The sequence below is a fragment of the Lathamus discolor genome, chromosome 1 (assembly GCF_037157495.1).
Source record: "Lathamus discolor isolate bLatDis1 chromosome 1, bLatDis1.hap1, whole genome shotgun sequence".
In the NCBI taxonomy this organism is placed as follows: domain Eukaryota; kingdom Metazoa; phylum Chordata; class Aves; order Psittaciformes; family Psittacidae; genus Lathamus; species Lathamus discolor.
Window position 1 is genome coordinate 105,028,736 of NC_088884.1, and position 16,164 is coordinate 105,044,899.

The 16,164-nt window shown below is 39.2% G+C and overlaps 1 protein-coding gene across 3 annotated transcripts in view; it reads right to left on the reverse strand.

Annotated features, from left to right (window-relative positions):
* Nucleotides 1-16,164, reverse strand: part of MAPK10 (mitogen-activated protein kinase 10) — a 177,035-nt gene that overhangs the window by 20,717 nt on the left and 140,154 nt on the right. For all 3 annotated transcript variants that reach the window (XM_065665211.1, XM_065665213.1, XM_065665212.1), the window contains one exon: nucleotides 14,516-14,587. In XM_065665211.1, the coding sequence (XP_065521283.1) occupies nucleotides 14,516-14,587 (72 nt within the window). The remainder of the gene's footprint in view (nucleotides 1-14,515; nucleotides 14,588-16,164) is intronic.

Sequence of the window (16,164 nt, forward strand, 5' to 3'; positions counted from 1 at the left end):
CAAAGCAGACATCAGAAGCTTATGCTTGTGCAGAGCAGGTTAACCATCTCTTAGGCATTTAATGAGGGCCAAAAAGAGGGAGATCTTGGTGATTACAGAATGTTGTGGGAGTTGGACATGTAAAGAGGGAAGATGTAACAAGATGCTCTGGATGTGTGTGATAAGGGAAAAAGAGTTAAAAAAAGAATAAGAATAAGGCCTGTGTGGTGGGAACCAGTGTCAATAGTGAGAAGGAGAATCCTCAGACAATAGGTCAGTGCCTGCTGGACACATTTCTTCTAATTTGACAGAAAGGATCTCAGTAAGAGACAACAGACAAGCAAGCTACCACCCACAACTGGAAAATTTTAAGTGATGGAAGAAGCTTCATGAGTCATGAGTGCAAACATGACAGCCAAAGCCAATGGAGCTGGCAGAGATGCCATGTTCCACTTCCTGACTTGCCTTGATTTGCAGGAGGACAGCGCTGGGGCTTTCGCAGGCCTGGCTTGCTCTAGTAACAGTAACAGCAAAACCAATGCCCAGTGAAAGCAGGTGGAGACAGACTACTTTTCAGCTAGATAGACACACACATTCTCTCTCTAGTATTGTTTCTCCACTTACATAGGCCTTACAAGCATTGGATTATATTCGGAGGTCTAATACATGAAAGCATGCAAGAATGTAATAATGTCCATGCTAAATACAGGTCTGGTTCCATTTCATTGTTATGGTTTATACAGGCACTGGTTGTAACACATCTGATAGTGAGAGGTTGTATTGATCATGGTATGAGATTTTAAAAAAAAGTTGTTTAGAAGAAAATCTGAGGTCTTGAATTGAAGAAAAGAGAAGCACCTTTTTTCTAGCTGGCAGTCTGAATTAACTTCCACAGTTCTGAATAAAACAAATGTCACTGCAGAGCAGCACTAATGTCAATCAAAACTCACTCTAGGTTATGTTAGCCAACGAGTGGTTGTGACTATAGATGTTATTTGCATACCAAGTGAAAAAGTGGTACTATGAGTTAATGATCATGTAAATCCAACAGAAATTTCCCAGGCCAAAAAAGGTTAACCTATATTTAACTGAAAAGAAAACTTAAACTTCTGCAAACAAAAGACCCTGTTTTAACCCTTGAAGTGAAGCAAATGTTGGGCAGACTGGAAGTTGGAAAGAATTCCAGCCGAAAACTTTGAAATACAATGAAATGTCTGCTTTAAAGCTATTTGAATCACATTATCTGTCCCTTGCCCCAAACAAGATCAAGGAAAATGTGACAACTATACACAGTAGCATCTATATTACTGAAGACAGAAGAGGGGATCTAACCTGGATTTGTTAGTTTGTCCCTGACACTAATACTATGGCATTTTTAGTAACATTAATGTAGCCATACAAAGTTCCATGAGATAAACTATTTAACAAAATAGTGCTGAAATAGTTCTAAAATCTTTTAAATAAAGATTTATCATTAAGTGAGGTTCTCTGGTTGCCCCAAGTTTCCAAACCACCTTTTCCATTTGCAGTCTAATATTGTCTTAAGGATTGTTCTCCTTTGTTTTCTAAATGCTTGGTTATTTACATGGAAAACAACCAGAATCTGAACTTTAGATTAAGAGACATATTTTCCTAAGCAAATGCACATTTTTTTTTTTTTTGTGGGAAAACAGTATTTTGAATGCACAATGAAGTATTTCTATTGGGAAAAAAACCCCAGATTTCACAGTGAAGTCATCTGTTTAGAAGTACAGGCTGAAAGTTTACTATTATTTTTGTTACTGTTCTCATTGCATCAATACATACATTGAATCAATGTATTTCAGGAGTGTGAAGTAAGGACCAGTTTTCTTGTTCAGTTGGCTTGCAGTCTTCAGTTAAATTTATGCAAATATTCAAACAACTAAGAAAATTGAGCTTGTCTATAAGGGAAAACTTATAATACCTCTCTGCCTCAATCAGAAAATATTAAAAGTATTTCTATATTTGCATAAATTCAGAGTTTGTGATTAAAAACTGAAATTTAAATGACAAATTATTGTCTTGACCTATTTATGTTGAAGAGGAAGCTTTCTAATTACTCTTGCTCCTTCTACACATAAATACATCCTTAAGTATGCTTCTCTCAAGTTCTTATGGCTCATAGTACCAGCTGATGGAGTTATGCAGCTGTCCAACTCCATGACGTGCCTGAAAATAGAATCTTGTTTACAGAAATGCTAAGCATTTTCTATGCAGGTTTAAGAAAGAAGGTGTCATGAGGTCATCAGTCCCAGCAGGCTGGGTCTGCCCTTGCAACTTTCTGACCGTTTATCAGCTGCACAGACAGACATAGGAGCCAGAAGTGCCAAATTCCTGACAGTGGCTGCTCAGCAGCAGGAGAGAGGTGGTGGTGGTGAATGAATTTGGAGAAGTCGCCTGAAAAAAAGCAATGATGGCATCATTCTCTGTTCACAGGCATGTCACTCATGGAAGAGCAGAAGAAAGCAGAGTGGTACATTAAACGCAGTGCAAATTTAGCAATGTATTATAAATACAAATGAAGAACATGAACTCAATTACAGAACAATCCCAAACAGATCAGCAGCTGGCAATGCCAAATTCTGTGGGGTTTTTGCAATAATAAGCAGCACATAATGGTTTAATTATAGAGGCTTTGTGTGATTTCTTTTCAACAAGTACACAGCTGCGCCAAAGAAACCAGTTTTAAAAGAGCTATAAAGACACACTCAATTCTTTTTGTACTTACTTGAGGATTTCTTTAAATAATATCTTGCAACATGTCTATTAACTTAAAAACAGTTCCAACTACAACACTGAACTATGTTAACCCCCACACTTAAATTGCTTACTCCACATTCATAGGAAACACCAGCACAGCCTGGACCAAATCTTCCTGGAGCATGAATAGGTGCTAGTGACCTACATTAACACATAGAAGCAAAAGGTTCACTTTCATATATGCAGATGAGATGTGCTCCACATCACATGAGAACACATGGGAATTTTAGCATTCATTTAAGTATGAACATGCTCATCCAACATTTTTGGCAATATATGAATCAAAATCTTACTAGACAAGGCTGTGAAAATATTAATATCATTGCCTACTTAAATTTCTTGCATGTTCTTCAGATATTACTTTTTCCACATCAAAATACTGAACCCTTGAAAGTGTGAAGGAGGGCAAAAGTGAAGTACTAAACTACATTTAGTATGTATATAGGTACACACACACATATACATAAGTGTATATGCACGCACATACAGAGAAAATTACATAAAAATGAATCATGCCTGGAAACTCCTCCGTCATCTAAGTACAGAGTTAAAATCAGAAGGAAAACTTGTACACAGGTCATCTCCATTTCTCATCTGTGTAATCCTATGCACCAAGAATTGCTGGAGTTAGACCAAGCATGCACAGAACACAGTTGCTGTTGTGTACAAGAAGAAACCACTTTCACAATCTGATAAATAATAGGGTGTATATCAAGCTTTAATAAAGCATCAGATAAAGTAGAAATTATGGCTGCCTAAGTCCTGAATGCAGAATGGTCTCAAAGGAAAGTTTACGTATACCTGGTCTGCTTGGACCACTTGCCCAATCTTTTAATGCATTTATCTATAGGTCGCTTTTTGTTGATGTCAAAAATAGTCTGCTTTCACACAATAACTACATGTACATAAATAAAGGATGACAGACTGAAGCGTACTACAACAGTTTCCAAGGAAATTCCAAGCCTTGTAAGTCATCAATTTGGTATAAAATTAAGTGATAATTTTAGTCTTGGAAAGCAGATGTTGTCCCCAAACTGGGGATATTTCCTTCTTTCCTTCCTCAATACCACTTGCAGAGCAAACCAAGCAAGCAAATAAGTATTTCTGAGAGTCACATCTGAGTTATTCATACCTTCTTCTCAGAATGCAGAACCTCTTATGCACCATCCTGGTGTAAACAGTGACTTGCTCCTACCGTGCTACATCCTGAACTTACAGAACACTGTCATCAATGAAATACTCTCCTCCCCTCCCTGACAAATTAATGAAGAGACATTTGTAACAACAAAACTAAAACCAAATGTGGTCACTGGCTCCAGAAAGTGATTCTGATGAACTGTGTAGGACGATGGCTTTCATCTCCTTACACTGCGGCTTCCACCTAAGGCTTTTAGTGGAAGGCAGTAACAATTTATTGACATTTTGGTTTGTAGGGATTTTGCAGTGGGACTTAACCCAGCTCTTTGGATAGAGTACAAATACATGTCAGCACTAGTCTAGCAGGAAGGGGTTGGAAGCACCTACTGAGGCCAAAATGGCTGCTAGGAAGGATACGATCAGTGCCAGGAAACAACACAGCACCTTTAATCATTTCTCCCATGATGCACCCTACTGACCACATGTCAACTGAAAACAAAAATGAAATGAGGGTAAACAAGAAAACAGGAACAGAACAACAAATAAATGAGAAGATTTATCCAATCATGCTATAGCACAGAGCCTGCAGCCCACACTGCAGACACAGACTTGCCTTTCACTCTCTGCAAATGCTTTTCTGCTTGAACGTACATGTTTCGTGACAACATAACAGGTCTGAGAAAAACCAACTCCAGCAGCTTTCATTTACGCCAATGTGGATGAAAGACAATACTATTAAATACAGAAAACCAAGTGAGACCCACAGCTGGCTACTGTGTCATAATACAACTTTGTAATTAATATTTACCAATTAATTTTTTCTTTTTTAAGTTTTCATTTGTATTCAGTACCTAGGTTTATGCTGCTTTGTATTGTAAATGAATGCTGGTCTCTGTATTCAATGAGGATATGCAAATTGCTTTCCCTTTATCCTTTCAGTTATCAGAGATCCATGCATATTTTCACAAGCTGAACTGCCAGAAGCCACAAAAGGAGCTTGGTTCTTGTGAAGACATATCCACGTCTTATTCAGGGGTCTGAATAGAATTTGTTGAGATTATTTGACTCCAATAATGCTTGCTTTAGAACCTGCTGGCTCACTTCCACTGAATCTCAGTGGAGCCAGCAGTCCATAATAGGGATTTTACTGTGATAGGAAATGGTGATTTTTAAATAGGACAGTTGAGACACAGAAGCACTAAGCTGTACTTTCTGCACTGCAGTCAGAGCAAACTGGGGAACTATTTGCCTTGTACAGAGAAGAGCAGTTCAGCTGGGTCAAACAAAGCTAACCACGATTTACATTGGGACACAAGATGAAAATCAGGCTCCTTGTATCCAGTACGTGATTAAGGTGGCATTTTCCCCCATATCAATACCATGAAACCACATTACCTCTGCTATCCTTGCTCTATGATAAGTCATAGGGCATGGAAGCAAGAAAAGGGACAGACTGGTTTCTCAGGGCCAGAAACTGTGGGAAAAGAAATGAAAGTGGCATGCTGCTTGGTTAAATTTACTCTTACAATTTAATATTGAGCAACAGTTTAAAGTGGATTTGACTTTGAAGGCAAATGTCCTATCTGTGCAAATCTTTACATGCTTGGGTCTAAGGCTCCCTGTTGCTTTCTTTAGCATATGAAAAGCTTCACTACAAAACAAATAAATCAATAAACAAAACAAAAACAAACAAAAAAACCCCAAATAAATAAACAGCTACTTGTTTAGAAGCAAGAAGCAAACCTAGAGATGCAAATTATTGCTGCTTTCATCACAAGCTAAGTGGCATGCAATATATCAGGAAAAGATAGAGCAAGCAGTTGTTTGTTCATCTGTCATTAATTCCTTTATATTTTCTGAGGTTTTCTTCTGACATTACTGCTCTATGCTGTGCTCAAGAGCACACAAGCAGAAGTTGAACTAGTGACTTACTAAACCATAAACTGTGTAAAGCAGAGATTATTGTCCTCTACTCCTGAGGTTTTGGGAAGGAAGCTCTTTAAAAATGTCTAAATCAGAAGCAACATTTAAATACAACCAGCATCTGAAAAGAGAAAAAAAGTTCATTCTTGACTGCTGCCGCTTTTTCCTCTCCTGAGCCAGTTAGAAATAAGTCAAATTGGTACCCAGAGTTTCACTTGACATTGAAGAAAACTAGTTACTTGAAGGTTAGGAAGTTTCAGCATATAGAGCAGCAGCAGCTGTCAGAAGCCCCAGTTAAGGCACTGAGACTCATGCAAAGTTCCGGAAGGACTGTACTACAGAGGCCTGAGCCTCAATTCTCAGTTTCATTTAGTCCAACATCAATCCAAATGTAGTCCCAGTGATTTCAGTTGTACAAGCATCAGAGAAACAAACACACCACGATGTCTAAACATCTGCACTCAGCTCTAAAACACTGAAAAGCTACATTTGGTTCAAGACTTTCTCCAAATGCAAAATATTCACAAAGGCTGGCAATGCTCCACCAACACATGGAATATTCCTAAACTTTTATCAAATCAAGGCTAATTTACAGTCACAGAGATGTCTGCATGACTTTAGGTAAAACTTCACTTTAGCAACTATTTGGCTTGTTTTAGGATCACGTGAAATAGTGTTTAGGAATTAAACCTACAACTTTTCACAGGGCTCTGAAGTGAAATTGTTGTGATTTGGGTAGCCCTTGATGAGAAGCTCCCTCTCTATTAGGGTACCCATGTCCTGGATTACAAGAAGTGGGGGATTTTTAATGTGTCCAAAATCTCTACAAACCTGATTATTGCACAGAGCTCCTCTGAAATGCATTCTTGAGTGTGTGCATATACTTCAAAATATGAGTAAGTTTTCCAAGGACACCAAATGCCTCCCTAGCATAGCCATCTTGAATAAATGTCCCCCACAAACCACATGCAAGTGTTTTCCTCAACAGAGAAAATATTTCACTTGTACAGCAACTTTTCACCTCTGGCCCACCTCCTGGTTCTAGTTCCCCACCAAACAGTTAAGAAATACCCTCTACAATAACTGTATCAGGGCTGGTTTGCAAAACATTTGGAGAATGTATCTGCCCTCCACAGGAAAATCCAAAATCTCTCCAGGAGCTTGAACAGAGCTTGAAGAAGCTGAACACAAGTTGTTCTGTGGCCACACATGCATGCTCTCCACTCTCCAAACTGTCTGTGTCATGGGAAAAGCCTGGTCTGGCTGCTGACATAGCCCTTCACAGGGAAGGTGACCAGAAGAGATGGCGAGAAGAGAGAGCTGAAATGGAAGAGCATTAATGGAGACATCTATTCCTCTTTGTGCTTTAGTCTCATGTACTTCCTGTCCCAAACGAGGGCTTGGTCATCATTCAAGGGTTTCAGATTTCCTTCACAAAAGGTGCAAAAGGATCAGAAACTGCAGAACTAGCCAAAGATGTTTCTATCTGAAAGGATCTGAGATAATCTTCCAGGACACCTTCCCTGTAACTGAATGAATTTGTAAAAGCATGGGTGTCACTGTGATACTGAAGACACCACAGACCGTTTCCTTTCTCATTCCTTCAAAATGGTCCTGCATTTTCCTCCTGCCATAATGCAGGTTCTCAGGGACTTGACAAAATGGAATGAAACGGACCTCTTAAGGGAAATCTGCAACTAGCATTGCTAAAACTCCTACTGAGATTGCTCTTCAGACCTGCACTCAGTGAGCTCTGGTTTTCATTCAATGAAAATCATGACATTTAAATGAAAATTCATGAAACACATGCCACAGGAAACTCTGGAGACCAGAGACGCACATGAAACTAAATGAGCTTTACTACCTTTTCCAACTTCATGGGCTAGTTCACGCTTTCTCTCTCTGCCTAGAGCGTTAGTAAGAATGCCAAGCATTCATACTTGTCATGGCTCCTGTTTTAGTGATGTAGAAATTGCTTCTCTGCAAGATGAAAAGAGATGATCATGTCTTCAAAACTAACTTGGGAAAACTATGACAGATGTATTTCTGAAGCAAACCATGATACCGGATTTTATTTGTGTTACAGTAAGCCAGAATGTTTAGCACACCATGCTGTTTCCCCATGGCTGAGGAGCAAACTCCAGTAAAACGCCAAGGCAACTGAGCATGCCTGTCACAAGGCAGCGAGCTTCTCTTTCCAAATCCTTCTAACATAGAAAGACACCAAATACTTCTCAAATAGAAAGACACCTTTCTATTCTAAAATAGAAAGGGTAGTACTTCCCTTTACCTCCCTCTCTGTTGCTGAGTGCTCCTGCAGATCATTGAGGTATGCTTTGAAGAACCATTTCTAGGCCCTTACTTGAATTTTCAGGAAGAAAAACACAGCAGTCTGTATTGGACACTGTACCCTGTTTTTACAGGTTTTTCTGTTGTTTCTATGCAATAAAAAAAGGACATAGTTTAGAAAAATACTTGGTAATTCTCAATGATACAAGGGTGAATACCCCTTTTTTCACAAGTTCTAGATAGCACAGCTACAAACACTTCAGATTTCCAGTGCCAAGGAAAGTTTGCAATGTGCAGGGCTCCTAATGACAATTGTGAAGGTGGCTCAAATACTTGAAAAATGTTAAAAGCCTCCCAAACCCATCAAACTCTTCCCCCTCTCAATTCTGTCTAAATCATATCAAACGCTCAGTTTTGTGACATGCTAGTCTCAGGACCTCACTGAGATACCAAAACCCTTCTCTTCATACTTGTATTTATTATATGTATGGATTTCAACATGTTTTAACAAGTGCTCAGGGCAGTACCAGTTCAATCCATTAAGATTTCCTGAGAAAATCTTTCCTTTCTAATTTGAAAAACACCCTCCACATGGTGTCATTTAACCCTTAAAATTTTCAGTAACAGGGTTCCAAAGTGTTTGAATACTGTATTAACTTCTAATTTATTACCTGCAACAGAAGCTGCAAAACACTGTAGAGTACAGCTACTCTGCTGACAGACCCTAGACGGAAATTAAAGGGAATTGCCACAATTTTACAAGTGTGATTCTTCAAACCAACATATGAATTTCTCTCTCTTTTCTTTATAAACTTTCTGAGAGTTCCAGACTGATATGCACATGGTTGTTACGACACAGTGCAGCCAGCACTCTCTGAGATTCAGAGTAGCAGATGCTCAACTTCATTTGGCAAAGACAGAATTGACCTGTAGTAGAAAGGCCTGTAGACTCTGGCCCACCTGGGAAAATGCAGAAGGATGCTGGAATCATATGCAAATCTATGCTCTTCCTCAGAGGTTGGCTCTTATGTTTCAGTGCCAAACAACTACTGTTTTCCCTTGGGAACTCATGCTCCACTGTCCCTTTCATAACAGCAGAGCTTGCAGAGGGACTGGAAGGGATGTCACGGGATATTAAGAGGCACAAGTGTATTAAGAAAAGGCCATGGGAATCCTGAGATGCAAGCTCAAGAATGAGTGGAGGCACCTATATTCTTCCTCATCACCCATCATCTTTTGAATATAACTATATAAATACCATTGCAGTGAAAAAGACCTACAGAGAAATTTGCCGAAGAATGTTACACACACTACACTGCATCTAGCAGATAGTAACATTTAAAACATGTTTTGCAAATGCTGCAGTTGGCTAGCTTCAGAGCTCCTTTTAGCTTAATTTAAATTTTGACTGTGAGGTATGTCTTCCCAGTTCTCCAAGAGTATTCAAGCACACTTATTTCACCTCTTCCAGCAGGAATCCTGCAGGTAAACTCTCCTGTTACAGTACAAACAGATAAGTATATCATTTAAGTATACTTATATATTTTCATATCTGATGGTATATGATTTTGAGTGTGTTCCAGTCCTCTACTTTGACCCCAACCAAACACCTACAAGCTCTTGACAAAAGACTTCAGTACTACCTATCTACAAGTTTTAAATTCTCTGCTCAGCTGTACCAGTGAAACTCAGCCAAATTAGTACAGCTACCATCAAGCAAAAGCTGATTAGCAGAATAAAAAGGAGAAAAAACGAAACCCAGAATACATTTGAGACCATCCAATTTTCCTAAGTGCCTGAAAAGGCACCTAATTGACTGGCTGAAATTCATATGAGGCAGCAGTAAGCATAGCACATACCTACACCTCAGCATTCGGCCGCTTCTGAAATTGCGTGTTCAGGCCCATCCTGAAAATCTTTAAGGTGAAAGTTGGGAAAAAAGCAGTGTATCATCTTCATTGTAGCAGCTGGAATCCATTCCAAATGCCACACAGACTGCAGACAGCATGTGGCTCATATACTAAGTGAAAATCACACTATAAACCGTGGGAATATACAGATCTGAATTAAAAAAGAAAGAATGGCAACAGCCAAATCATCTTCATAGGTACGCTGAAGCCTCTTGAAACTGACCTTGGCTCAGCTGAGTAAACTTCCACCAATAAAATAGTCAGAATTCAAAATCTTGCTGTATTCTCAGAGAAATCCTGAGTCCAAAACCAAATACCATGTTCCCAGGGTGGAATCAAAATCCAGATTTATCTCTCATTGTCATCATAGGCAACAGACACTTAAGCAGCAGGCTAATGCATACCAGCGGATCTAACCTGGACAGCCAGGGCAGCCATTCTTACTAGTCTCTTTTAAAAAATCCTGATGTTTATCATTGTTTTGGTTTTTTTTTTCAAAGACAAAACAAGCTTTAGGAAAGTACTACTGGGGGCATGAAAAATAACAGGCTGCACTAAATACAAGTGCAGATGTTTTATTATATCAGTTTAAGAAAATCCACAACATGCGCTCAATATACTAGGATTATATCCACTAATAATTGAAAATGGTATTTCAAATGTGAAGAGATATTCTGCTAATGAGTGATGGAAAGGCAGCACCTTTTTGGAAAGACTTTGTTGATACGAAACTTTTTCCCTAAGGCAAGCAATATAGCAAAATACAACAGAATCCTAATCCTACCTCCTAATACATCTCCTAATCCCACCACTCTCAAAGACAGCTGGTGGAAAAAGGAATTTTTGACAATCTGGCCACAGAAAACATTAACTTCCTCTGTTGACACTGACTTCCCTTCATAATAATTTTTGAATGTTCATATCTACATAGAGCCGGTTTGGATTTTTTTTCTCTTGCCATCCTAATGATATTTTCTCTTTTGGCTGTCTTAGACTCTGAGCTATTTGCAGTAGGAATTTTCCATGCTCACCATTGTAACCCAGGCCTAGCCAAATTTAAGACACTTGTCTGTTATCAGAAAGATTTCTGTGACTAAATCACTGTTTCCCCTTTGATCTCTTGAAGAACTCACACATGAACTTGCTAGAGTACCATACTTTACATGCCTCCCCAGTACTGAAGAGAACTGCTCTTTGCCTTATTTCCCCATGAAGTCATACATTCCTGTAGGACATCACTGTGTCCTCAACAGCTCAGATCTAATAAATAAATCATTCAGACCATTATAAGTTTTCCCTTCTCTCAGGCAAAAAAATACCAGAAATACTTTTCTAGTCCTAACATTGAGATCTCATGAGATTTTGAAGATATTATTAGCTAGAGCTGAACACAGCTTTAGGGAAAGTCCTGGAGTTTTCCAACATATTTCCGATGGCATCTAAGAGTTTGGGCAGGTTTTAGTTGTTCACACTCCTTCTGATTTAACTGAGACACAAGTGGCATATGGATTGAAGGAACACTGAGCAAGGAGCTCAGAAGTGGACTACAGAAGCTTACCAGAACTTCTCAGGAAAGTTTTAGTCTGTAAATCCACCTGCAAATTTATCAAAAGGTGGATTTCTTCTCATGAGGGTCTGACTTTAGACAAAGAAATCTCCCTGACAGCATTTTGAAATGTCTGCTTTAGGTGAGTAACAAGGAACAAAGGTACCTGCTGTGCAATTTCTACCCAGCACTCTCCAGGAGACTGGAGGGTGTTATTCTTCTGAGAACCAACTAGCTCATCACAAACTGACAGCACTTGAATGGACCACTCCTCTAGCCCTGCTGTATCTCAAGTGCCCTGCTAGGTCAATTGCATTAAATGCATCAGCAATACTGACAGACCAATAATTTGCAAGTTTTGTTTGGCCTTTCTTTGTCAATGAAAATAGCAGTTAATGGAACATGTGCTCAGAAAGCATTTTAATAAAGCTAACAAATGTACACATTTTTTTGAAAATGCATAACTTCCGTTCATACCAACCACGACAGTTATCATTTACTACTATCTGTAGGCTACACAGATTTCAGAGCTTTCTTATAGCAACTTAGAGAAAGCTCTTATTTATGTGAGATTATCTGAAATTAATATTCTCCATGTTTTAATTTCCATGAAGACTTTGAAATTGAAATTTCATTTCAAGTCAGCAGCACCAAGTGCCATGATAACTCAGTGGGACGGTTTAGTCAATCATAATTTCTGAAACTTTTTCTTTCTGTAAAGCTTGACAGCAGCTGTGCTATTTTTCTTGGATGTAGACTGTACCATACATGAGTGTTCTTACTCCAGGCTAGAAATGAGTAAGCTGCGCTACAATGAGGCAGCAGCTGTGACCTGGCCCACATACACTGCATTGCAGGGTGCGGGATTTCTAATGATTTAAAAAGTAGGACTATCCCACAGTTTACACAATGTTTTCTGCATTTGTTTGTAAATTCAGTTGTCATTTTAACTGATACTGAAATGTTAAAATCTATTTAAAAACTCTTCTGCTGCTATCCCTGAATAAGACACTGTCATTGGAGACTCCACCCCATGGTAGGGACTCACGCTGAAGCAGTTAATGAAGAACTGCAGCCTGTGCAAAGGGCTCACATTGGAAGAGCTCATGAAGAATGGTCTCCTGCAGGAGGGACCCCACGCTGGAGTAGGAGGAAAAAGCAGCAGAGACAATAGGTGATGAACTGACCACAACCCCCATCCCCTGTCCCCTTGCGTTGCTGTCAGGGATGAGGTAGAGAATTCATGAGTAAAATTAAGCCCAGGAAGAAGGGACGGGTGGGGGAAGGTGTTTTTGAGGTTTGGGTTTGTTTCTCATTATTGTACTCTGATTTAATTGGTAATCAATTAAACTAACTTCCGAAAGTCCTTCCTGTTTTGCCCATGACAGTAATTGCTGAGTGATCTGTCCCTGACCGTATCTCAACCCATGAGCTGTATTTTCTCTCCTCTGTTTAACTGAGGAGGGGGAGTTACAGAATGGTTTTGGAGTCCAGCCAGGGTCAGATCAGCACAGGTGGGTGTGCAGACTGCTCCACATGTTGTAGGGGAAGCTCAGCATCTATGGAGTGACATATCACAGCTATCCATTAATAGTAAAAACCACCATTCATATTCCACTAATAACAAAACCCTCCACTCTTATTTCATTGTTGTACTTTGCGTCTGATAAGTTTTCAGTTCATATTCCTATAAGACTAGAAGCCAGTACAATGTTGCTGTTTCCTCCTCAACAAGCAAGAGGCACCTGCAGTTTCCCCATCTTCCTGTTGGTAATGTGTAACTGCATCTTCACCTGACTACTGGGAGGAGCTACATTTTCAGAGAAAGTCAACAGAGCTGTGAAAACAGGACAGGCAGGACCCAACTCTGACAAACACTACAGGAATTACTCTAGAGCCAGCAAAAAAAATATTTACTTCCATGACTACATGTCTGAAAAGCTGGGTTTTCTCCACACCAACTGCCAGTGTCTGCTGACGCCAAGGATTTTATGGTGTCTTTCTGCCCACCTGCTGAAAACAATACGCCTGTTTGTTTCTGAAAGTGGAAAACACATTACACAGCTGCATTTTATGCTGACGGGCAAAATAGACACTACTTACACCTCCCAGGAATCACAGGCAGGTTGCCTGGCTTAGCCTGTGATAGACTGAAGGCTAATCAAAGCATCTCCTCATTTGTTTTAATTTCCTAATATTGCTTTCACCAGCTTGGCAGTGGTAAAAATAATATCACCCAAGACAAGAAGAACAAGATGGGAAGAAAACACAGTTTAATTAACAACACAGACCTCATGCAAGTAAAGGAAAATCCATTTTTAAATCAAGAGAATCTGATTCCAGGCCACTTTGGAAACCACAGCAGATAAACAGTTGCCTTAAACTGGGTGAGTCAAATTCTTCATTTTGTTTTAAGGATAAAAAATGTTGTATTGACCCAGCTCTGAGCCCATACAGCATTGAGGTGAATCCAATTCCATGATGCATTAGCAAGCAAAAGATTGTGATGTCACCACAAATGTTATGGAGTCACTATTTTGAAAACATAAAAGCAGAAAAACAGATTTACAGGGGCCATATGAGCCAAGTTAGGATTCTTTTCTTTCCTACTTTTCCTTTGAAGAATAATAAGTAAAGCTCTCTTAATTTGAACCCATGATGCTTGTTTGCTATATTGCTTATTAGTATGACATAATGACTACATAAAGTGGAATGATTACAGGTTTTAAAATAAAACAACTTGTTTGACTGAAATAATTCTGTGCATCTGCTTTTCATTTTCAATTTTATTCATATCATTAGTACCCTATTTTCACTTACTCATACCTTTGGGAGTCAACTTTTTGCTTCTATCTTTACAGTCCTGGTATAGTTATTACATGGTAAAAGGGATGGGGTGAAGGAGAGGAACAAATAATAGGTGAAGCTGCAGCAAATGGCACAAGGATACAGTCCCTTCCTGGAAAGAGGATTTTGTGGCGAACCATTTCTCCCATAATGCATCCCACAGACCATATATCCACTAGAATAGCAGAGACAGGGAAGTGAAGAAGGAGGGAAAAAAAGCAAAGTTAACTATGATATTTCACTCCTAAAGGAGGGGAAAAAGAGCAGGTTGATCAGAACAGTACAGTTTGTTTTGTGGTTTTGTTAGGTTTTTTTTTCATGTCTCACCAAAAGCTTAAATAAATAAGTAAATAAGTAAAAGCTGTGTCAGTCAGCTTGACAGTAGTTAGTAACAATAGTGGAAAAAGTTTAAAATCAACATTTTTGGGAGAAGGCTCACACATAGCAAGTAAAGAACAAGTAACAACTGCACAGAGTCATGGTATACACTGAGTTTATGGTGAAAAAAAACAGTTTTGTTTTCGTTTTTTTTTGTAAGAAAAAGACAACAACAAAAAACCTCAGCCCAGACAATGATCAACTGTAATAAATCTTACTTGCAGCCAGGCAGTTTCTAGGTTTTGCCCTGCAGGACTGAGTCTCTTTGCAGCAGTACAGAGGAGGTTCTACTCACATAAGTAAAGGCTGTATAAATACCACCCTTAAGGGTTATTGAAAACTCCTGCTTCAAGATCTGTACTTATGTCCTAGGTAACTATCTATACATATCTGTACCTGCATACCAACTGGAAAGAACTGGAGACTGTGACCTGTGTGGACTCTGTTTTTTACTACATAGCTACTCAAAATAAATGCTAAAACAATCACTTTGCACAACAAGTACCATCAAGACTAAGAGCATTTATTCTCCTGAGCCTGTGTTTAGCTTTTAGATGCAATATGCATAGTTACATTATCTGCTTGACCTCGCTGGTTTGGGGTATTTTTGTCATTTTACAACAAAGAAGACTAGATAGATAGTGACACAGTATGAACAGAAAGAACAGACCTGCATTCCATGTGAAGGGGAAAAAACTGTTTTTAAATGCTTTAAAAATTATGCTGTTTCTCAGCTTTGAATCCTCATTTTGTGGTCATGCTTGACCTACACAACCAGTTTCTCCTCTTTTTCTTCCCCTTTTTATCCTTCAAAAGCAATCCAAACCAAACCAAAGAAACAAACAAACAACTCATTTCTTGGTAAAACAAAATAAAGGTGAAATGTTCCATTTGGGAAAAGGAGGGTACAGGTATCAGGGGCATGGGACAGCAAGAGCATGCCTGAGGCAGTGGCAGAGTTTTCTTCAAACTGACAGTTATGGGACCTTCCACAGAAGGGCAGCAAACTGGTGGTAATTATGCATCTTTAGCCAACCAAACGCAGAAAGAAAATGAAAGCAGTGAACAGTCCTTATACAGGCAGTATACGCAGTAAGAAGGGGAAAAAAGGTAGGGGAGCTTCAGTAATGTGGCAGCATAGGCCAGAGCAGGGAAGCAAAAACCAACCCTTTCTGTTGACTTCCTTGGGAGCTGGATCAGAGCCTCCAAGAAAACCAGATCTTCCAAGGAGAAAGCTGACCTTCATTTTTAAATATTTTGTTTTCTTTGTTTATTTTGGTTTTGTACAAGTTGGCAGAATCATTCATCTTGAGCCAGATTCATTGCCCAAGGAAGTCAAAGGAAGTCTCCATGTTAACTTCAGTGGGCATTTGA